This window comes from Gastrolobium bilobum, unplaced genomic scaffold (genome assembly GCF_033153095.1).
Source record: "Gastrolobium bilobum isolate Gb01-03AN ecotype WA unplaced genomic scaffold, APGP_CSIRO_Gbil_v1 utg7641, whole genome shotgun sequence".
In the NCBI taxonomy this organism is placed as follows: domain Eukaryota; kingdom Viridiplantae; phylum Streptophyta; class Magnoliopsida; order Fabales; family Fabaceae; genus Gastrolobium; species Gastrolobium bilobum.
Window position 1 is genome coordinate 11,060 of NW_026895989.1, and position 16,775 is coordinate 27,834.

General features: G+C 37.3%; 1 protein-coding gene across 4 annotated transcripts; it reads left to right on the top strand.

Moving 5' to 3' along the window:
• The first annotated feature begins 623 nt into the window (after window positions 1-623).
• Window positions 624-9,302, top strand: LOC133297155 (pentatricopeptide repeat-containing protein At4g19440, chloroplastic). Of its 4 annotated transcripts, none has more exons than XM_061496244.1 (4): window positions 624-3,523; window positions 8,375-8,475; window positions 8,609-9,036; window positions 9,140-9,302. In XM_061496244.1, exon 1 carries the CDS (start codon window positions 845-847, stop codon window positions 3,320-3,322), a length of 2,478 nt encoding a protein of 825 aa, XP_061352228.1. In that variant the 5' UTR covers window positions 624-844; the 3' UTR covers window positions 3,323-3,523; window positions 8,375-8,475; window positions 8,609-9,036; window positions 9,140-9,302. The 4 variants fall into 4 exon arrangements, with proteins under 4 accessions (XP_061352228.1, XP_061352226.1, XP_061352225.1 ...); XM_061496242.1 differs by having other exon boundaries at window positions 8,609-8,799; window positions 8,926-9,302; XM_061496241.1 differs by having other exon boundaries at window positions 8,609-9,302.
• The last annotated feature ends 7,473 nt before the right edge of the window (window positions 9,303-16,775 follow it).

Below are 16,775 nucleotides of genomic sequence, written 5' to 3' on the forward strand. Positions count from 1 at the left end.
AAAACGACATAATTTCATTAAAAATGATACAAAATTGTGTCATTTAAAATTATAAATACTTTTTCCTTACAAATAATATCAATTAATTTTTAACATAAAAACTTAGTTAATTTAATTGGATTGATTTTTTTCTTCTTCTCAAAATCAAATAGAAGGAAGAAAACGCGAACATAGAACTAATTAGATAACATATCAAAATTCTTGTTTAGGTTTTTTTTACCCATCAAAACTTATAACACAAAAATAGCACAGAATAAAAATTGCAGGTAAACTGTGAATTATAATATTTTATGGTTCACTAATACCTGATTGCATCCTCCCAATATTTATAACATTTTTTAATATGTTTCTTCCTAATTATTTAAGAATATCGATTAGAAATTTGCCCAGAATCATAGCCCAATTTTATTTTAAACGTATTTATATAAGTCTTTTTTTTTTTTTTATCAATAGTGATCATCCAATTCCAAAGCTAGATTATAAATCAAAATCCTTATACTGGGCCCGGTTCGAGAGTATTGAATCCCAGCAAAAGGCCCATTTGTCTTTGGTGTACTCCACGATCCCACTTCACCCCCGCACTTCACCTCAGGGTGGTGGCTGAGTCTCTTTCTCCTTGCCTGCGGAACATTTCAATGTAACCGGTTGTGATTCAATACCAAATATCAATTTACACACTCGTGGCGCTTTCACATCCTCTCTCTCTCTCTCTCTCTCTCTCTCTCTCTCTCACACACACACACACACACACACACACATATCACACCTACCAATTCATGGCTTCTACACCGCCAAATCTGTTAATACACTAAAAAACGAACCCATCACGTTTTCACAACAATCCATGCATTCTGTTATGGACTTTACAAGGCTCTCAACAACTAAGCCTCCCCCTATCTTCACGCGCCTCTTGACCTGGGTCACTTCCACCGTCCCACGCCATCAATGCCACCACCTCCCACCGCCGCCGCCACGTCCTCATATACCGCCGCAAAATCAGGCTCCAATAAGCTTGGTACCTTCTATTCTCACAAGCAGGGTTCTAGATTCTTCCAAGTGTAAATCGTTGTTACCTCATTTATCCCCTCATGAGTTTGATAGGTTATTCTTTTCTCTTCAGCCCAATGTTAACCTCAAAACGACACTTGATTTTTTTCGTTTTGCTGCTAACTACTTCAAGTTTCGATTCACTGTTCGTTCTTATTGTCTCTTGGTTCGTTTGCTTCTGGCTTCGAATTTTTTGCCTCGTGCCAGATTTCTGTTGACCCGTTTGATTGATGGGAACGTTGCCACTTTGGTTGATAACAGTGAGAATAGGCTCAGTGAAATAGCTGCTTCAATGTTGGAGCTTATCCAAGTCAATGATCAAAGACATGGCGAATTGGATTTGTTGCTTCATGTTCTTTGCTCCAAGTTTAAGAATTTGGGGTTTCATTTTGCTTTTGATATCTTTGTTATGTTTTCGAGGAAGGGTATTTTCCCCTCTGTGAAAACTTGCAATTTTTTGTTGAGCTCTTTGGTGAAGGCTAATGAACTTCAAAAGAGTTACCAAGTGTTTGATCTTATTCGTGAAGGTGTTTCTCCGGATGTTTACTCGTTTACTACCGCGATTAACGCATTTTGTAAGGGAGGGAGAATTGAAGATGCCATTAGTTTGTTCTTGACAATGGAGGAGGTGGGTGTTTTGCCGAATGTTGTTACCTATAATAACCTGATTGATGGGTTGTGCAAGAGTGGAAGATTAGAAGAAGCATTTTGGTTTAAGCAAAAGATGGTTGAAAGCAAAGTGAATCCGAGTCTCGTAACATATAGTGTGCTTATCAATGGTTTGATGAAGTCAGAGAAATTTGATGAGGCAAATCGCGTTTTGTTAGAAATGTACAGCAAGGGGTTTGCCCCGAATGAGATTGTTTATAATGCACTGATTGATGGGTACTGCAGGAAGGGGAATATGAGTGAGGCACTAAGGATGAGGGATGACATGTTCTTAAAGGGCATGAAACCCAATGCTGTTACTTTTAATACTCTTTTACAAGGTTTTTGCAGGAGCAATCAAATGGAGCAAGCTGAGCATGTATTGTTGTACTTACTATCAAGTGGATTATCTGTTAACCAGGATGCATGTTGTTATGTGCTTCACTGGTTATGCAATAAATCCAGGTTTGATTCAGCCTTAAAAATTGTTAGAGATTTGTTGTTGAGGAACATCAAGGCTAGTGATAGCTTGCTAACTCCATTGGTCTGCGGTCTTTGTAAATGTGAAAAGCATTCAGAGGCAATTGAACTTTGGTTTGCCCTAGCAGATAAAGGACTTGCAGCCAATACAGTGACCTCAAATGCTCTTCTCCATGGACTTTGTGAACAAGGGAACATGGAAGAGGTTGTCATAGTACTCAAACAAATGCTTGAGAGAGGTTTGTTACTGGATAGGATCTCATACAACACGCTTATTTATGGCTGTTGTAAATGGGGTAAAATTGAGGAAGCTTTCAAGCTTAAGGAAGAGATGGTTAAGCAAGAATTCCAACCAGATATGTATACCTACAATTTCCTAATGAAGGGGTTGGCTGATATGGGTAAAATAGATGATGTTAATAAGCTTTTGCATGAAGCTAAAGAACATGGCCTGGTTCCAAATGTCTATACATATGCACTTATGTTAGAAGGATATTGTAAAACTGATCGGATTGAAGACGCTGTAAACTTGTTCAACAAGTTAGTATATGAGAAAGTAGAGCTAAGTCCTGTTATTTATAACATACTCATTGCAGCTTATGGTAGAGTTGGAAATGTGATTGAAGCCGTAAAACTCCGTGATGCTATGAAAAGTAGGGACATTCCACCAACCTGTGCTACATACTCATCTTTAATACATGGAATGTGCTGTGTTGGCCGTGTTGATGAAGCAAAGGAACTTTTTGAAGAAATGAGAAATGAAGGCTTGTTGCCAAATGTTTTTTGTTATACTGCTCTGATTGGTGGTTACTGTAAGTTAGGTCAGATGGCTGAAGTGAGGAGTATCTTATTGGAAATGTCTTCAAACAGTATACAACCTAATAAAATTACCTACACTATTATGATTGATGGGTATTGTAAATTGGGCAATATGAAAGAAGCAACTAAGCTATTAAATGAGATGATAACAAATGGAATAATTCCAGATACCGTCACTTATAATGCATTGCATTGCAAGGAAAGGAAGCTCGAAGAAGCTTTACAATATGATCATATGTCAAACACAGGAGTACCCTCAGAAGAAATTACGTATAGCACATTGATTCACAAGTTGCATCCACATACAGTCCTTAGCAATGAAGAATAATGAGGAAACCTCTTAAAGTTTAGATGCTTAATTGAATCCAGGTCTCTTTTGGTTGAGACTTTGGCTTGATTCTAAGCTCATTATTCGGAAGATGAAGGTTTGATATGCTTGATCTCTAGACATGTAGATTACTGGGAACAACTAAAGCAGCATACTCTTAGCATGGCTTCCTACTTGAAAAATGAGCCTTGGATTTCAGAGGTTAGTCATTTGAGATTAAATTGTGTAGTTAATTGCTTTGCATTGTATTTGTTCATATTGCTTTTCTTTTCCTTTGTTTTGAATTTTGAAAAAATAAATTGATAATGGTTTTATAGGATGATGGCTTTTTATGCATTTGTTCCATATTCAAATATTTTCATTTGGTGTAATCAATACAAAATGAATAGGATTTATCTGCAATATTTTAGGGTTGATTATGTATTTTTTATTTTTGGTAATTTCGGGATTCTATCTTATTTTTAACAAGTTATTGATTTTAGGAAATTAGTGTGTAATTGGAAGTGGACTAGATTTTGACCACCCTTGGGTTATAAATATGATAGGTTCTGATTTGACAGTGAAAATTAGAAGGAAATACAGGTAGGAGCAAGCTCCAATTACTGTATTATAAACATGGAATGTAGAAAGAGGATGAAAACAGGACAGATAAATAGAGAATATCAGAGAAGCAATATGCTATCCTATATCTTCCCTATGGCTACGGCAATCCAAAATCACCCAAATGAATTTGATATGCCTCCCCCGACACGCTCCATTCTCTTTATATTCTGTTAAGACTGGATCAGATAATAACAGAAAAAGAAAGAAATAAAGGATTTTGGCCCAGATAAATTTGGATTTTCTGTATTTATGTATGAAACATTTTGCACCTATGAGTATAAAAGCAAGTAATTACAGAACAATTACTACAGCAAATTGCTACAGATTACAGAAAAGGAAGAAGAGCTACGAATACCAGAAATGCAGCACATTTGAGAGGTGCAGCGCTCTCCCAAGTCCAGTCCCAAATCCTGCCTCCCTCCCTTCACGTATCTTCTGCCTTTTAACCACTTAGCTCTCTTCTACTGCCACCTCAGCACTTCTAACAGAATTGGAGTTTCCCTCAAACAACCCAAACTCTAGAATATTCCCTTTTTCAGCTGAGTTATCACCTCTAAATAATTCCATGTGGCGTTTCCTATAGTACACTTTTAAGGGGATTCTATCAATACACTCCCCCCCCGCCCAAAAAAAAAAAAAAACACTCACCTTGTCCTCAAGGTGTGGTTCAGCATTCAAGAACCTTCCACCAGATCCCATTGCTTGAAATGTAAAGACCATTGATGCCTGAAGAATAAGAACTTCTTCCACCATCACTTAAAGCCATACAAGCATTGTTTATACACTTTCTCTTAAGCGACAGTACGAGTACAGGGACAATCATGATTTAGTGCAGAGCTAAAAATATGACAGTACCCATTCAATACTTCATTACAAGCCTCCATTACATAATAGATTTTCCCTGCATCCATCAAATAAAACAGCCCTTGTGCTCTGTTTTCATTACCATACTGCAAAACTGTCTTTGTCAGCGAGATTTCAAGGATCACAGCCATATAAATTCCATTGTTAATGACAAAGCCATACACCCAGCACCCCAAATTGAGTGGTTTCAATTTCCAACATCACACCCGTAAAAGTGATGGAATCAGAATCATTCCCCTGCTCACCCATCCTACCAAATAGCCCCCATGCTTCTTTTTTAAACTCTTTCTGTTTGTAACCAAAGATCCTCAAATTTTCGTAACCAATTTTGTTCCTACTACGGTCAGGATCACCATCCTTTTCATGTTCATAATTTTGACCATGAATAATTTTGGTTTTGGCTTGAATCTCGTTAGAGTGTGTGTAAGTTGAAGCGTAGAGGAGTACACTAGTCTCATTGAAATTAAAGGGAATGAACGATGGTGTGTAGGCTGAAATTTGTGCTCATAAGCCCATCCTCCAAATAAAACACAATTATCATTAGTTTGAGTTGAAAACATTTTGGGATTAAATTGGCCCTCACCTATGGGGTCAACAACTTGACCCAAAGTCCGTAAGGTCCTTCTTGACCTAGTGCATTCCTCTTCCACCTTCCCATGCAGCTGCTGACTCCATTCCTGGCTGTGCTTAGAGAATCCCTCTTCCTCTTTAAGAAAGTTCAAGTTCGGTGATTTTGGTAACTGAGGTGGGTTGGCCACCTCTGCCATTGGCTGTGGCGTCTCACGTGTTCGCACAGCCTTAGTCAGCATCTCCATCTTCATGGGCTCTTTTCTCTGTTCTTTTACTGCAATCCTCTGTTTTGTCGGCTCCTTTTTGGCATAACAGTGAAGCTGGTCTTCATCTATTATTACGATTTCTTCTCATTTTTTTTTCTTTTTCTGGGTATCTACCTTCTCCTCTACAATCTCATTTTTCTTCATAAACAGCCTATGTCCTCTGCTCCCCTTTTACCATCTCCGTCTTCTCGTTTCCTTCCGTAATTTTTGTCTTCTCCAAAATCAATCCAGTTTGCATTTCGGGTACTAGTTTTGAGCGTCCAGTTTTGCATCATCCTCTTCCAAGCTAATCTCAGGTAGGTATTTCTGTACAAACGCCTTAATAAAGCTACACCAACTTGCTTTAGAATTTGGCCAACTCCAACATTTATACCATCTGAGCGCAAGTCCTCTAAGCCCCTTCACCGCCTCTATTAACTTTTGTTCTTCATGTGTTTTTTCTGCCTGGAAAAATTCCTCAAGATCGATTAGTCATCCCCAAGTTTCATAACCTTCTCCATAGAATTTGGGAATTTCGCTTCTAAATAATTTTTTTATAAGCATGCCCATGGTTCAAAGCTACCCAGATCGGATAGCTCTGTTACCAATTGTTAAGACTGGATCAGATAATAACAGAAAAAGAAAGAAACAAAGGATTTTGTCCCAGATAAATCTGGATTTTCTGTATTTATGTAAGAAACAGTTTGCTCCTATGAGTCGTACTTATTAGTCTCGGATAGCATTGCGTAGCGGATGACCCTCCAAACTGCTATAGCGCTATAGCGGGTAGCACTACAATGCTACTGTGCAAAGTGTACCTAAGTGATACACTAAATTGTACTCCACAAATAAAACTTAAAATATGAAAATGTGACATAAATTTTTTTTTGAAGGATCTCTTGTCTTCGCTCAACACGCTCTCTTCCTTCTACGACGAGAACACTTTTGCAGAAATTACTGTAGCGGCGCAATAGTGCTGCGATTCAGCAACAATAACGGCCGCTACATTTGTTACACTTTACTTGACCGTTGCGGCGCGGTCTATGACGGCCGGCCGCTGCACGGCAACGCAACTCCGCTATAGCGTGCTAAAGCAGCGCTACTCACAAGTATGCTATTAGTATGAAAGCAAGTAATTACAGAACAATTACTACAGCAAATTGCTACAGATTACAGAAAAAGAAGAAGATCTAGGAATAACAGAAATGCAGCACATTCGAGAGGTGCAGCTCTCTCCCAAGTCCAGTCCCAAATCCAGCCTCCCTCCCTTCATTTATCTGCTGCCTTTTAACCACTTAGCTCCCTTCTACTGCCACCTCAGCACTTCTAACAGAATTGGAGTTTCCCTCCAACAACCCAAACTCTAGAATATTCCCTTTTTCAGCTGCGTTTCCTATAGTACAATTTTAATGGGATTGTATCATATTCACTCTCCCTTCCATGATTGTTGCATCCTCTTCACCAATTCCATGCTGCCAAGTGTTCATTCTATGAGAGCCACCTTTCTCTTGCATAACAACCTCCTCCCGTACACATCCGAGCTCATTCCCCATTCTACCCTTATGCCCCTTCTCCTTTCTACGGTATACATGAATTGGAGGCTGAGAAGCCCATGATTTAGAGGCCCATCAAAATTCTTTTTTTTGTGCCTTGTGTTATTCATGCTTTTTATTGCTGATTGATTAAAGCGATTAATGTGTGTTTTTGTGTAAATCCAAAGGATTCTTTGTCCTCATTAACACTCCCATCAGAGGCTTTAATTTTGTTCACCATCATGCTTTCTGGATGCTAGAATCTTTTCCAAATTCTGTTTTGCATCTTTTTCTTTATTGAAAAGATCTATTAGAGTAATAATAATTACTCCAGTAATTTGATTATTTTGCCATCAGTACTATTCTGATTATTTTACATGATTATGCTCTTTTCTCTGCCAGTCTTGATGGAAGACTTTGAACTGCTGTTGTCTGGTGTGTTTTCTTTTACTACTTTCTTTGTATTTTGAATTCATTTTATTTATCATCAGGGATTACTTAATAAACCCATATGGAAGTCCAAAGCTCCTTTTATAGTCAAGTCCTTTATCTGGACAGTGATACTTGTAGGGTCAATGCTAATGACTTGTTGCAAGTTTGTAGGTGTCACAGTGGTCTTTTGCCTTGTGTGTTTGTAGCTCTAGTTCAGAAACAGTAGGACACTAGATCTTGCATTTGAAGTTGGCTACTTTCTCTGGAACAATTTTTTTGGGGATTCTAGTGGCGATGGTTGTGTCCTCATGATTAGATATAAAGGCGGAATGCTCATGCATTTAAGGGTGTCTCTCTGCCCTTCAATTTCCTGTAGGATAAGATTATGTTTATGGCCTCTATTGTTTTCTGCAAATGGCTGTTTCAAAGCAATTGCCATTTCCTATATGCATAGAGTTTGGGACTCTCTACTGCATTCTTGATCTTTTCTGGCTCTCTGGGTATTTATAATTTTATTTACTCCCCTTTTTCTTTAATAAAATTTCTTTTACTATCCAAAAGAGAAATCGTTAGCATAGTGCCGCATACTGCTTTTTCTTGACATTTATTTAGTTTTACAAAATAAGATTTATTTAATATTTGATTTTCTTTTGTTGGTGATCCAATTGATATTTGTTGTCGAAGCAGGGATTTAGTTGCTGCTTAACCATGTGCCATGTTACAGTCTTCTATGCTCTATCAAATTTGGGGGGGGGGGACTTGATTACTAATTTCTGTGATTAATAGATTTATTGCTGTTAAGCCAGATCCCAAACTACTCATGCAGGCATGATTTGAACAAGTGAAGAGTGATTTAGTCAAGCATCAAATGGATAACTTATCCATCTTCTTTTCCATTTGTTGTCCGGTGAGGATCTGATGATTGGATATTTTTCCTCATTCAACCGTTCAATCTTGTGATTTATGAGCCTTTGGTGTTCTTGTGTTAGATATAGTATATTTTCCTTTTGCTTCCAGTAACCTCTGTCATATGGTCTCAGGGCATTGCATGGACGCCAGATCTCTGGAATATTGGAGACAGCATTAAAAATTTGATGAAGCTAACATGGATGTTAAAGTAAATACAGTACAGTTATTAGATCTTAGCAGATCAAGGAAGAGAATCAATCACTTCTCAGATATGATGTTATAGCATAAAGCTGAGGAAGCAAAAAGTTCAATCTGTAAAATGGTAACTGAACCCTTATTTGTTTTTTAATTTTAACTGCAATTTTATATGCTTTGTTGTCTTTCCCAACCCGTTCCCCAACAACTCCCCAAGTTACAGAGAGAAAATAATGAGAAATTCAACAAGCAGGTATGGGTCTCCACCAAAGGATTTTATGGCACTTAGGGCAGGAGGGGAACTTGATGTAGAGAAAGCCACAGTAATAAAGCTGAGCCTATTTGAAGTATTTGCAAGACAAATGTACACACTTTCTGTCTTGAATGTGTGAATTGTGTGGGCAATCTCCCGCCGGTTTTGATGTATTGGATCCTATGTAGTTATATATTCATATTAATTTCTATAGGTATGTGCTGGTGGCAAGAGAACTTGGTAGATTTCCAAGCTTCTAGGTTGCTCTGCATTTACGGAGCATTTAATTATTGTCATTGGTACTTACCATTTGGAAGTGGCTCTGAATGTAGGCTCTGGATAGAGTTGTAAGATACAGAAGTTTCTGAATTTAATGTACATGCCTGGCCAATGACCTCTATTTTCCTGTCTTCATGGTCCCCATCTTCGCCCTTTTTGAAGGACTCCGGAAGAATTCTAAAAAAGGAAAAAAAAAAAAAAAAAGGCAGATAGAACTAGTGGAAAGATGAAAGGGGAGCCTCCATCTAGATTGTAGTTTCCTTGTTTCAATATGGCTTGTTTAGAAGAAAAAAATGTAGATAAATTGATCTGCATCTTTGTTCTGGGCAATGGGTCCTTACTTTCTACTGCTGGCATTTGGTTACTTCATTAAGTTTATCTGTTAAATGAACATAAACGGAGGTTCTTTGACGGATATTCTATGTATCATCATAATTTGAAAATTATTTTAAAATTAGAGCGTCTACCTTGTTTTGGTTTTCCATGATTTGGAGAATATGAAATTTTTTGATCAAACGAGTCAAAGGTCTTTGCTTCCCCATATCCTGTTAGTTTTCCACTCGATAATACTTTTACCGGTGCTCCAAAACTATGAATAAGAGCTATTGCTAGTTGATATGGTCCTATCCATGTGGGATTATATAGGCCCAATTAGTTAAAGGCCCATAAGGCCGAAGGATTATTACTTAATGAGGAAGAAAATGTGGCCATATCGTGTATTTTGTCGATCGTGCAATCTCCTGACGCAAGGGGTTAGTTGCTCAGTTAATTGTGGCCACATGACATCAGCTACTTAGAGCATTACTACCCCCCCTTAAAACCAATGGCCAGACACATGCTTGCCACCATATCTACAAGACTTAGCTTGACTATAGGCATCCTGTTCTGGGATTAGCGTGCAAGACTACCATTGCATCCAATAAGAATGAATATTGCCATACCGAGGCAGCATAACCAAGATACTCATATACTATAAATACAGAGGTGCTAAGCCTAGGTATGATCATCTTCCCATCAATACCCATAACACCTTGAATATCTACTGACTTGAGCATCATAGTACCTTGTAGGTACCTCCCCTCAGTCTCTTCAAACTGCCCCAAAATATTTGTTCCAACCCAGAAATCTCGTGAAGCATCTTGCCAGTCAGCCAAACATCTCGTAGCAGTGTACCAGCCAAATCGCATAGTCCTACGTTGCAGGCTCAACAGTGTGTGATCTAGCCCAATAGCAATTGGATTGATCATTGGCGTCGTCTGTGGGGAACGATAAATTTTGACTCCCACACCAAACAAATAAAAGCATGGTTGACACCAGAAGCCGGATAACAAAATTCCAAAACTGTCCCAAAATGTCTACTCCAGCCCAAACATCTCGCGAAGCATCCCACTAGCCAACCAGCCAAACTTCTCGCAACAGTGTACCAGCCAAAGCCCACAGTCTTATGTTGTAAACTCAACCGTGTGTGATCTAACCAAATAGCAATTGGACTAATCACTAGTTATTGTATATTTGTGGGACTTGTTATATGCTTGTTTACGATGTTTAAAAAAAATTGACTTCATAGTTTCATTTCCAAATGGCTCTGTATATGGCGTGGAAATATTATTATAATTTCGGAAACCAACTAGAGAAGCTATGAGGAATAATACAAACAAGCATGTGTAAGGGTGTACACAAGTTGTTTTGTTTTGGATTTGGAATTAAAAAAACCCGAACTAATCCAAAATTTTAAAAACATTTTGGTTTGTTTCATAGATAGGTGTTTTGGGCTCCACAATGTGGCTTAGTATTGATCGTTCGTATCATCCATGGATGTTGATAAGATCTTCTAATTTAACAACATCTTAGCCTTCTAGTGAAGGGCGAGGCTTGAATGAGAAAAGGCTTATGGTGGATACCTAGGCACTCAAAGATAAGGATTAGTGTAGTAAGTGATGAAATGCTTCGGGGAGTTAAAACTAAGTGTATATTCGAGGATTCCTAAATAGGTCAACCTTTCAAATTGCTACTAAATCCATGGGTAGACAAGAGACAACCTGGTGAATTGAAACACCAATGACAAAACTCTTGAAGGGCATCAATCACTTCGCTCTATGGAACCATTACCCTAAACCGCCCAAAATAAGGTCTCACATGCTACAAATATGAATTATGGGCCATTGGATAGGAATAAAGTGTTCATTTGGTTGGAGTATTCAGATTGTCGGGGCAGCTCAGCTACCCCTTCACAGGGAGGTTATGGCAGCCTCAATTCCCAAGGGGTTCAAGCTCCCAAATAACATAGAGTTATACAAAACTAAAGGAGACCCCCAAGAACAACTAGGCATGTTCCAAGTAGCCAAGCTTTTGGGAGGAGTAACCTATCCATTTATATATCGAGTTGTCTCATCAACCCTAATGGCCCTACCCTACAATGGTTCTCATCGTTTCCTCCAAAATAGGTTGACTAATTTGCCAATTTGGTTGACAAGTTCTTATAGAACTTTACGGGCCCAACCGAGGTTATCCCACATAGAGTTGGTAAAACAAGTCTAAGCTATTAGGTAAAACTGTTTAATCTCGCCTATTTTGGCAGGTTAGGTTCTAATTTTGGACTAGTCAATCTACCACAACCAGCCTTGTATAAGGGGAGGTTAAAATGGGTTGGGTGCGTGTTAGAGCAAGTTGACCTACTAAAGTTAACTCTTTCATTTACCTTTTAATTTTTTACAAGATACTTCTTTGGAGTCTATACCACAACATATTTAATTTTTTCTTTAACAAACATAATCTTGGATTATAAAATAGAAATCACCACTTTAGTATTGAATTATTGAAATATAACGACAACAACAAATACATTAAAATTTTAAATTTTAAAATTGACGTGCAGAATTATACTTCTGAAATTAATTATTATACGTTTAATTCTATTTTATTTAAAATTAATTTATTTTAATATTTAGGTGGGTTGACCTATCAACCTGTCACAAAATATGATGGGTTGGTAATTTAGACCTATTTATAAATGGCAGGTCAACCCGTCCCACCTCATTTTTGGTGGGTTAATGGTGGGTCAGCCTCTATTGTCATTGCTAGTCCCATACACTCTTATGGATAAGATAGAAGTAAGAAGAACCCCTTCGAGATTATGTTATTAGGTTTAAAAGGGAGGCACTACTAGTCAATGACTTAGATCCCAACATCATCTTACACCTACTTGTTATTGGGTTCCAATCAAGACAATTCAAGCCACATTTTGAGGTAATAAAGACTCAGAAAGAAGGTTGACTAAGGGAAGGTACAGTGGTTTTATCCCCTCAATATATCTAGGTCCCAAATCCTTTAAGAGATTGCGACCATCTAGTTTTGGGGAGTGAAACGCCCATCCCCACTGAAGAAAAATGTTTGGCTTGATTGATCTAAGCATTATTAATTACATGAAGACTTAATATGAAAAGGCCACCTTAAGCAATACATTCCTAAGCCACAAGCTGATGGATACCATGACGAAGGGAAATAAAGTCATAATCGCAATCCCCTCAAAAGAAGCTCCATAATACATACAAACCCCGCTCGAGATGGAGAAATAAGATGAAAATGTTAACTTTTGTGGAGAATTTATGGTCCTTGTTCTTTGAAGATAATTAGTATTTTGTCAATTTTGAATTTGATTAAAGTGGTTGAAACCCATTCTTTCATTTTTTTTATGGGTAAAGCGTGTGTCATTTTAAAGGATGTAAAATTGTGTCATTTTAAGAGAGAGGAAGAGATAGATAAAAGAGGAGAGAGAGTTGACAAAAAAAATAAAGGTATGGGTCCCACCTCTTTGTGAGAGTGAAAGGATATAAGTTGTGTCATTTAAAAGGATAAACATTTTTCCCTTTTTTTATTTCAATGAATGTGTTTGATAGAACACGTACTTTATACAATTAATTCATATTATGATTTGTACACCATATTTTGATGACAATGGTTTGGTAACTAGAAGAAAATAACCAAAGGTAGAGTAAGTAATTAGAAAAATAATAATTAGAAGGAAAAGAGATAAGAGAGAAAGGTAGAGCAATAACTTCTTCTTTTATTGTAGTGTGTTCTGAAGCTTTGTATATGCATCTATTTATATGTTCTCAAGACAAGGTAGGTTACAATAGAATGAATGACCAGAATTACTCCTCTTTAGGAGTCAATTTAGGATTAAATATTTTGGGGGTTATGGACATTCAACAATTATATTATTTATAAAACTCCCACTTGGATGTCCAATAATGTATCTAGTTACAACATTAAAAAAATTCCTATTGGAAGGAAATAGTATACATTTTTAGTAATAAGTATTACAAGTTTCCTAATTAAAAATCTTACCAGAAAAATCCTATGGGACAAAACCTTAGTGAAGAAAAAAAAGTGCAACATGTATTACATTCCCCCTAATGATAACATTATTTAATATCTCTGAGTTTACGTATCTCAATCTTATAGACAAGCTTCTCAAAACTAGAAGTAGGTAATGCCTTGGTAAATAAATCTGTCAAATTATCACTTGAATGAATTTGTTAAATATCGATCTCACCATTTTGTTGTAGATTATGAGTGGAGAAGAATTTTGGTGAGATATGTTTCGTTCTATCTCCTTTGATGTATCCTTCCTTCAATTTAGCTATGTACGTATAACACCTCGTATATTTGAAATATATTATTAAATGCGTAATTGAGGGTTAGAGGGCTTATTATAGAAAATCCTGAGTTTTTAGTAAAAATACCCATTAGGGGCAAAAGGATAATTTGCCAAATATGAAACCTAGACTATGAAATATGAAATATGAAATCTGAACATAATTTGATGAAAATAATACTGGAAATGAGTCCAGAATGAAAATTTGAGTTGATAGGTGCGTTTTGAGAAATTTGATGAATATTGATTTTTACCAGATAAAATAATGCAGTATAATTACACCGGTAATTTCGAAAATGGAATTAACATTTTAGAAATTTAAAATATGTGGAGTTGGATAAAATTTATGGGTTGTAAATCTAGTGAGTTAAAATGGATGGTTTAAGTGAGTAAAGTGACTTATGGGACCCACCTTAAATGATTTAAGTGGCATTAAACATAGGAAATCAGATTTTTGAGCCATTCTCTCTCCTCTCTCTCCCTCACTCGCAACCTTCTCTCTCAAATCAGCCGAGGAAGCCATTTTTAGTGGCATTTGAAATCTTGAAACCATATCTTTATTTCTAGTCACTTTTAGGAAAAATCTTGAACTACAAAGTTGTTCCCCACCTCCTTGAGATTAACTTTTATGTTTAGTGCATCTTGTAGGGAGCATTGTGTGAAGAGATCTTTGGCCTCCAAACCCACAAAAATTTGAGAGAACTTGACCCTTGTGGGTTGTTTCAAGTCTTGGGGAGCTTGGAGATCACTCCCTTGAGTCTTAGGAAGCTATTAGTGGTAAGTATTCCAACTCTCATTGAGTTTTTCTAGAGATCATAAAATTGATGGATATTTGTGTATGTATTTGTGAGTTGGGGTATTTAAAGGCATTAAATGATGTGGCTCCTTTGTAAATAAATTCTTAGGATGATAAATGATGGTAATAGAGCCGATAAAAGTTATGGTGCTATATGACTTTGTAACTTAGTGAAAATTTGATGAAAATGTGGTTGAAATCATAAATGTGGTGGTTGGAAATGAATTGATGGTTACTGGATACATTAAATGTTGATTGTTGGAGGTATTAAATAAGAATGTGAATGGGAGATTGGAACAAGTGATTGAATGAGAATCCCCCTAGATTTTGGCAAGGTACGTATCGACCCGATGGGTGTATTTTGAGGGAAATTGGGTTGGTTGTCTTGTTATGGTGGTTGTGTAGTTGTATCAAATTGTTGATGAACAATGTTGTGTGATCATTATAGGTTACCTCACCCGGATTCAATAGAAGTGGACTAAGCTTAGAGCTTGACTTTGGAGAGCTTGCATGAGGGAGTTCTCTTTGAGGTAAACTTCTGTTGTCCTGGGGTTAATCCCTTTGTATGTTCCACCTTGCCCAAATTGGGGATAATGGTTGGATGTGTACTTTTTGATAATATGTGATAGAGTATGTTCATGCATTATTGACATGTTGATCGACATGCGTGTGGAATGTGTGTGATATTCTGTCTGTGATCTCTGGCCAACAGATAGTTTGGTTTGGACTTCTGCTGGAAATAGTCTTCTTTGAGGAGCTCCGGTCAGGTGTTGCCGTGGGGCCGTCTTTGGGAGCGGTACCAGAATGATCCAAACCGGGACTTCAGCTGGATAGGTCTTCGTAGGGAGTTCCAGTCGGGTTTTGTCGTGGAGTCGTCTCAACCATCGTAGAGGCACCAGGAAGGTTCCTGAGAGTTATATGATGAGGTCCTTGAACGGAATCCTCATGTGCATGTTCTTGGATGTGTGCCCAGTTGTGATGTAATATTGCATGTTATACTGCTCATATGTTTATCATTGCATGCACATTGAATGAGCTAGTGGGTGGAGTAATCATCCATGACCCTCGGTTTACTGAGATATATATGTATATCTCACCCCACATTTGGGGCACCATTTCAGGTACTACTGATCAGGTTGGAGCTTCGGGCAAGAGGCCTGCTTAGAGGCTATGATGGATATATGATGTGCATATAGATCACTTGGTATTTTGGAGAGGATAACATATGATGCACATACTAGCATTTACTTTGTATCTCGGACTTAGGATATGAACACTGGATTGCTTAAGATTGTAATTGCCATGCTTTGGTTGTTCATATGTTGTTCTAAGTCATTTGATCTTAGTTTGTATTTTGGTATATGGAATTGTATATGTCTCATATTGTTATTTTCAGTATTGGTGAGCATGGGGGATGTCCATGCCACTTGGTATTAATTGAGGCATTGATGTTGTAAACGAATATATTTTGAAAATTCATATGATGGAAGGGTCAATGACCTATTAGATAATGTGCTATGCGGAGATAGATAGCTAGATATTATATGATGTAAGTTTGTCTATCAGGTCCTATGGTGACATGATAATTAATCACATAATAATTTTATAACAGTTGGTTTGCGGCATTCAACAAATGAATTATTCTTGGAACTTCAAGTTCATTTTGATTTGTGTGTATATGTACAGCAGTCAATATTGGTATGTTCCAACATATTTGTTTCAATATATTTCTTGTGCTTTTAACAATTTATCTTTTTCTTCCCATAATAACGGGGAAACCATTAATTGATGGAAAATCAATACTAATTCTAAAATGACTTTATGAACCTATGTTAGTAACTTCAATACAATATAACATATTTTTTCTAGATGAGATATTGTTACGATATCATGATGGGCCCAAAAGGATGTTACTGTCATTAGCCTTTAGTACAAGTAGTGGAGTATCAACCCATGTTGGGTATCAGATAGCCATTAGGCCATAGGAGTGTACTGGTTTATTCATTAGTCAGTTAGTAGTGCTGGTGTTATAGTGCTGGTGTGAGTCATGCCATGGTGAATATGTGTCTTAGTTTGTTAGAATGTTGTTAGGATATGTGGCTTATATGAAGGGATAGG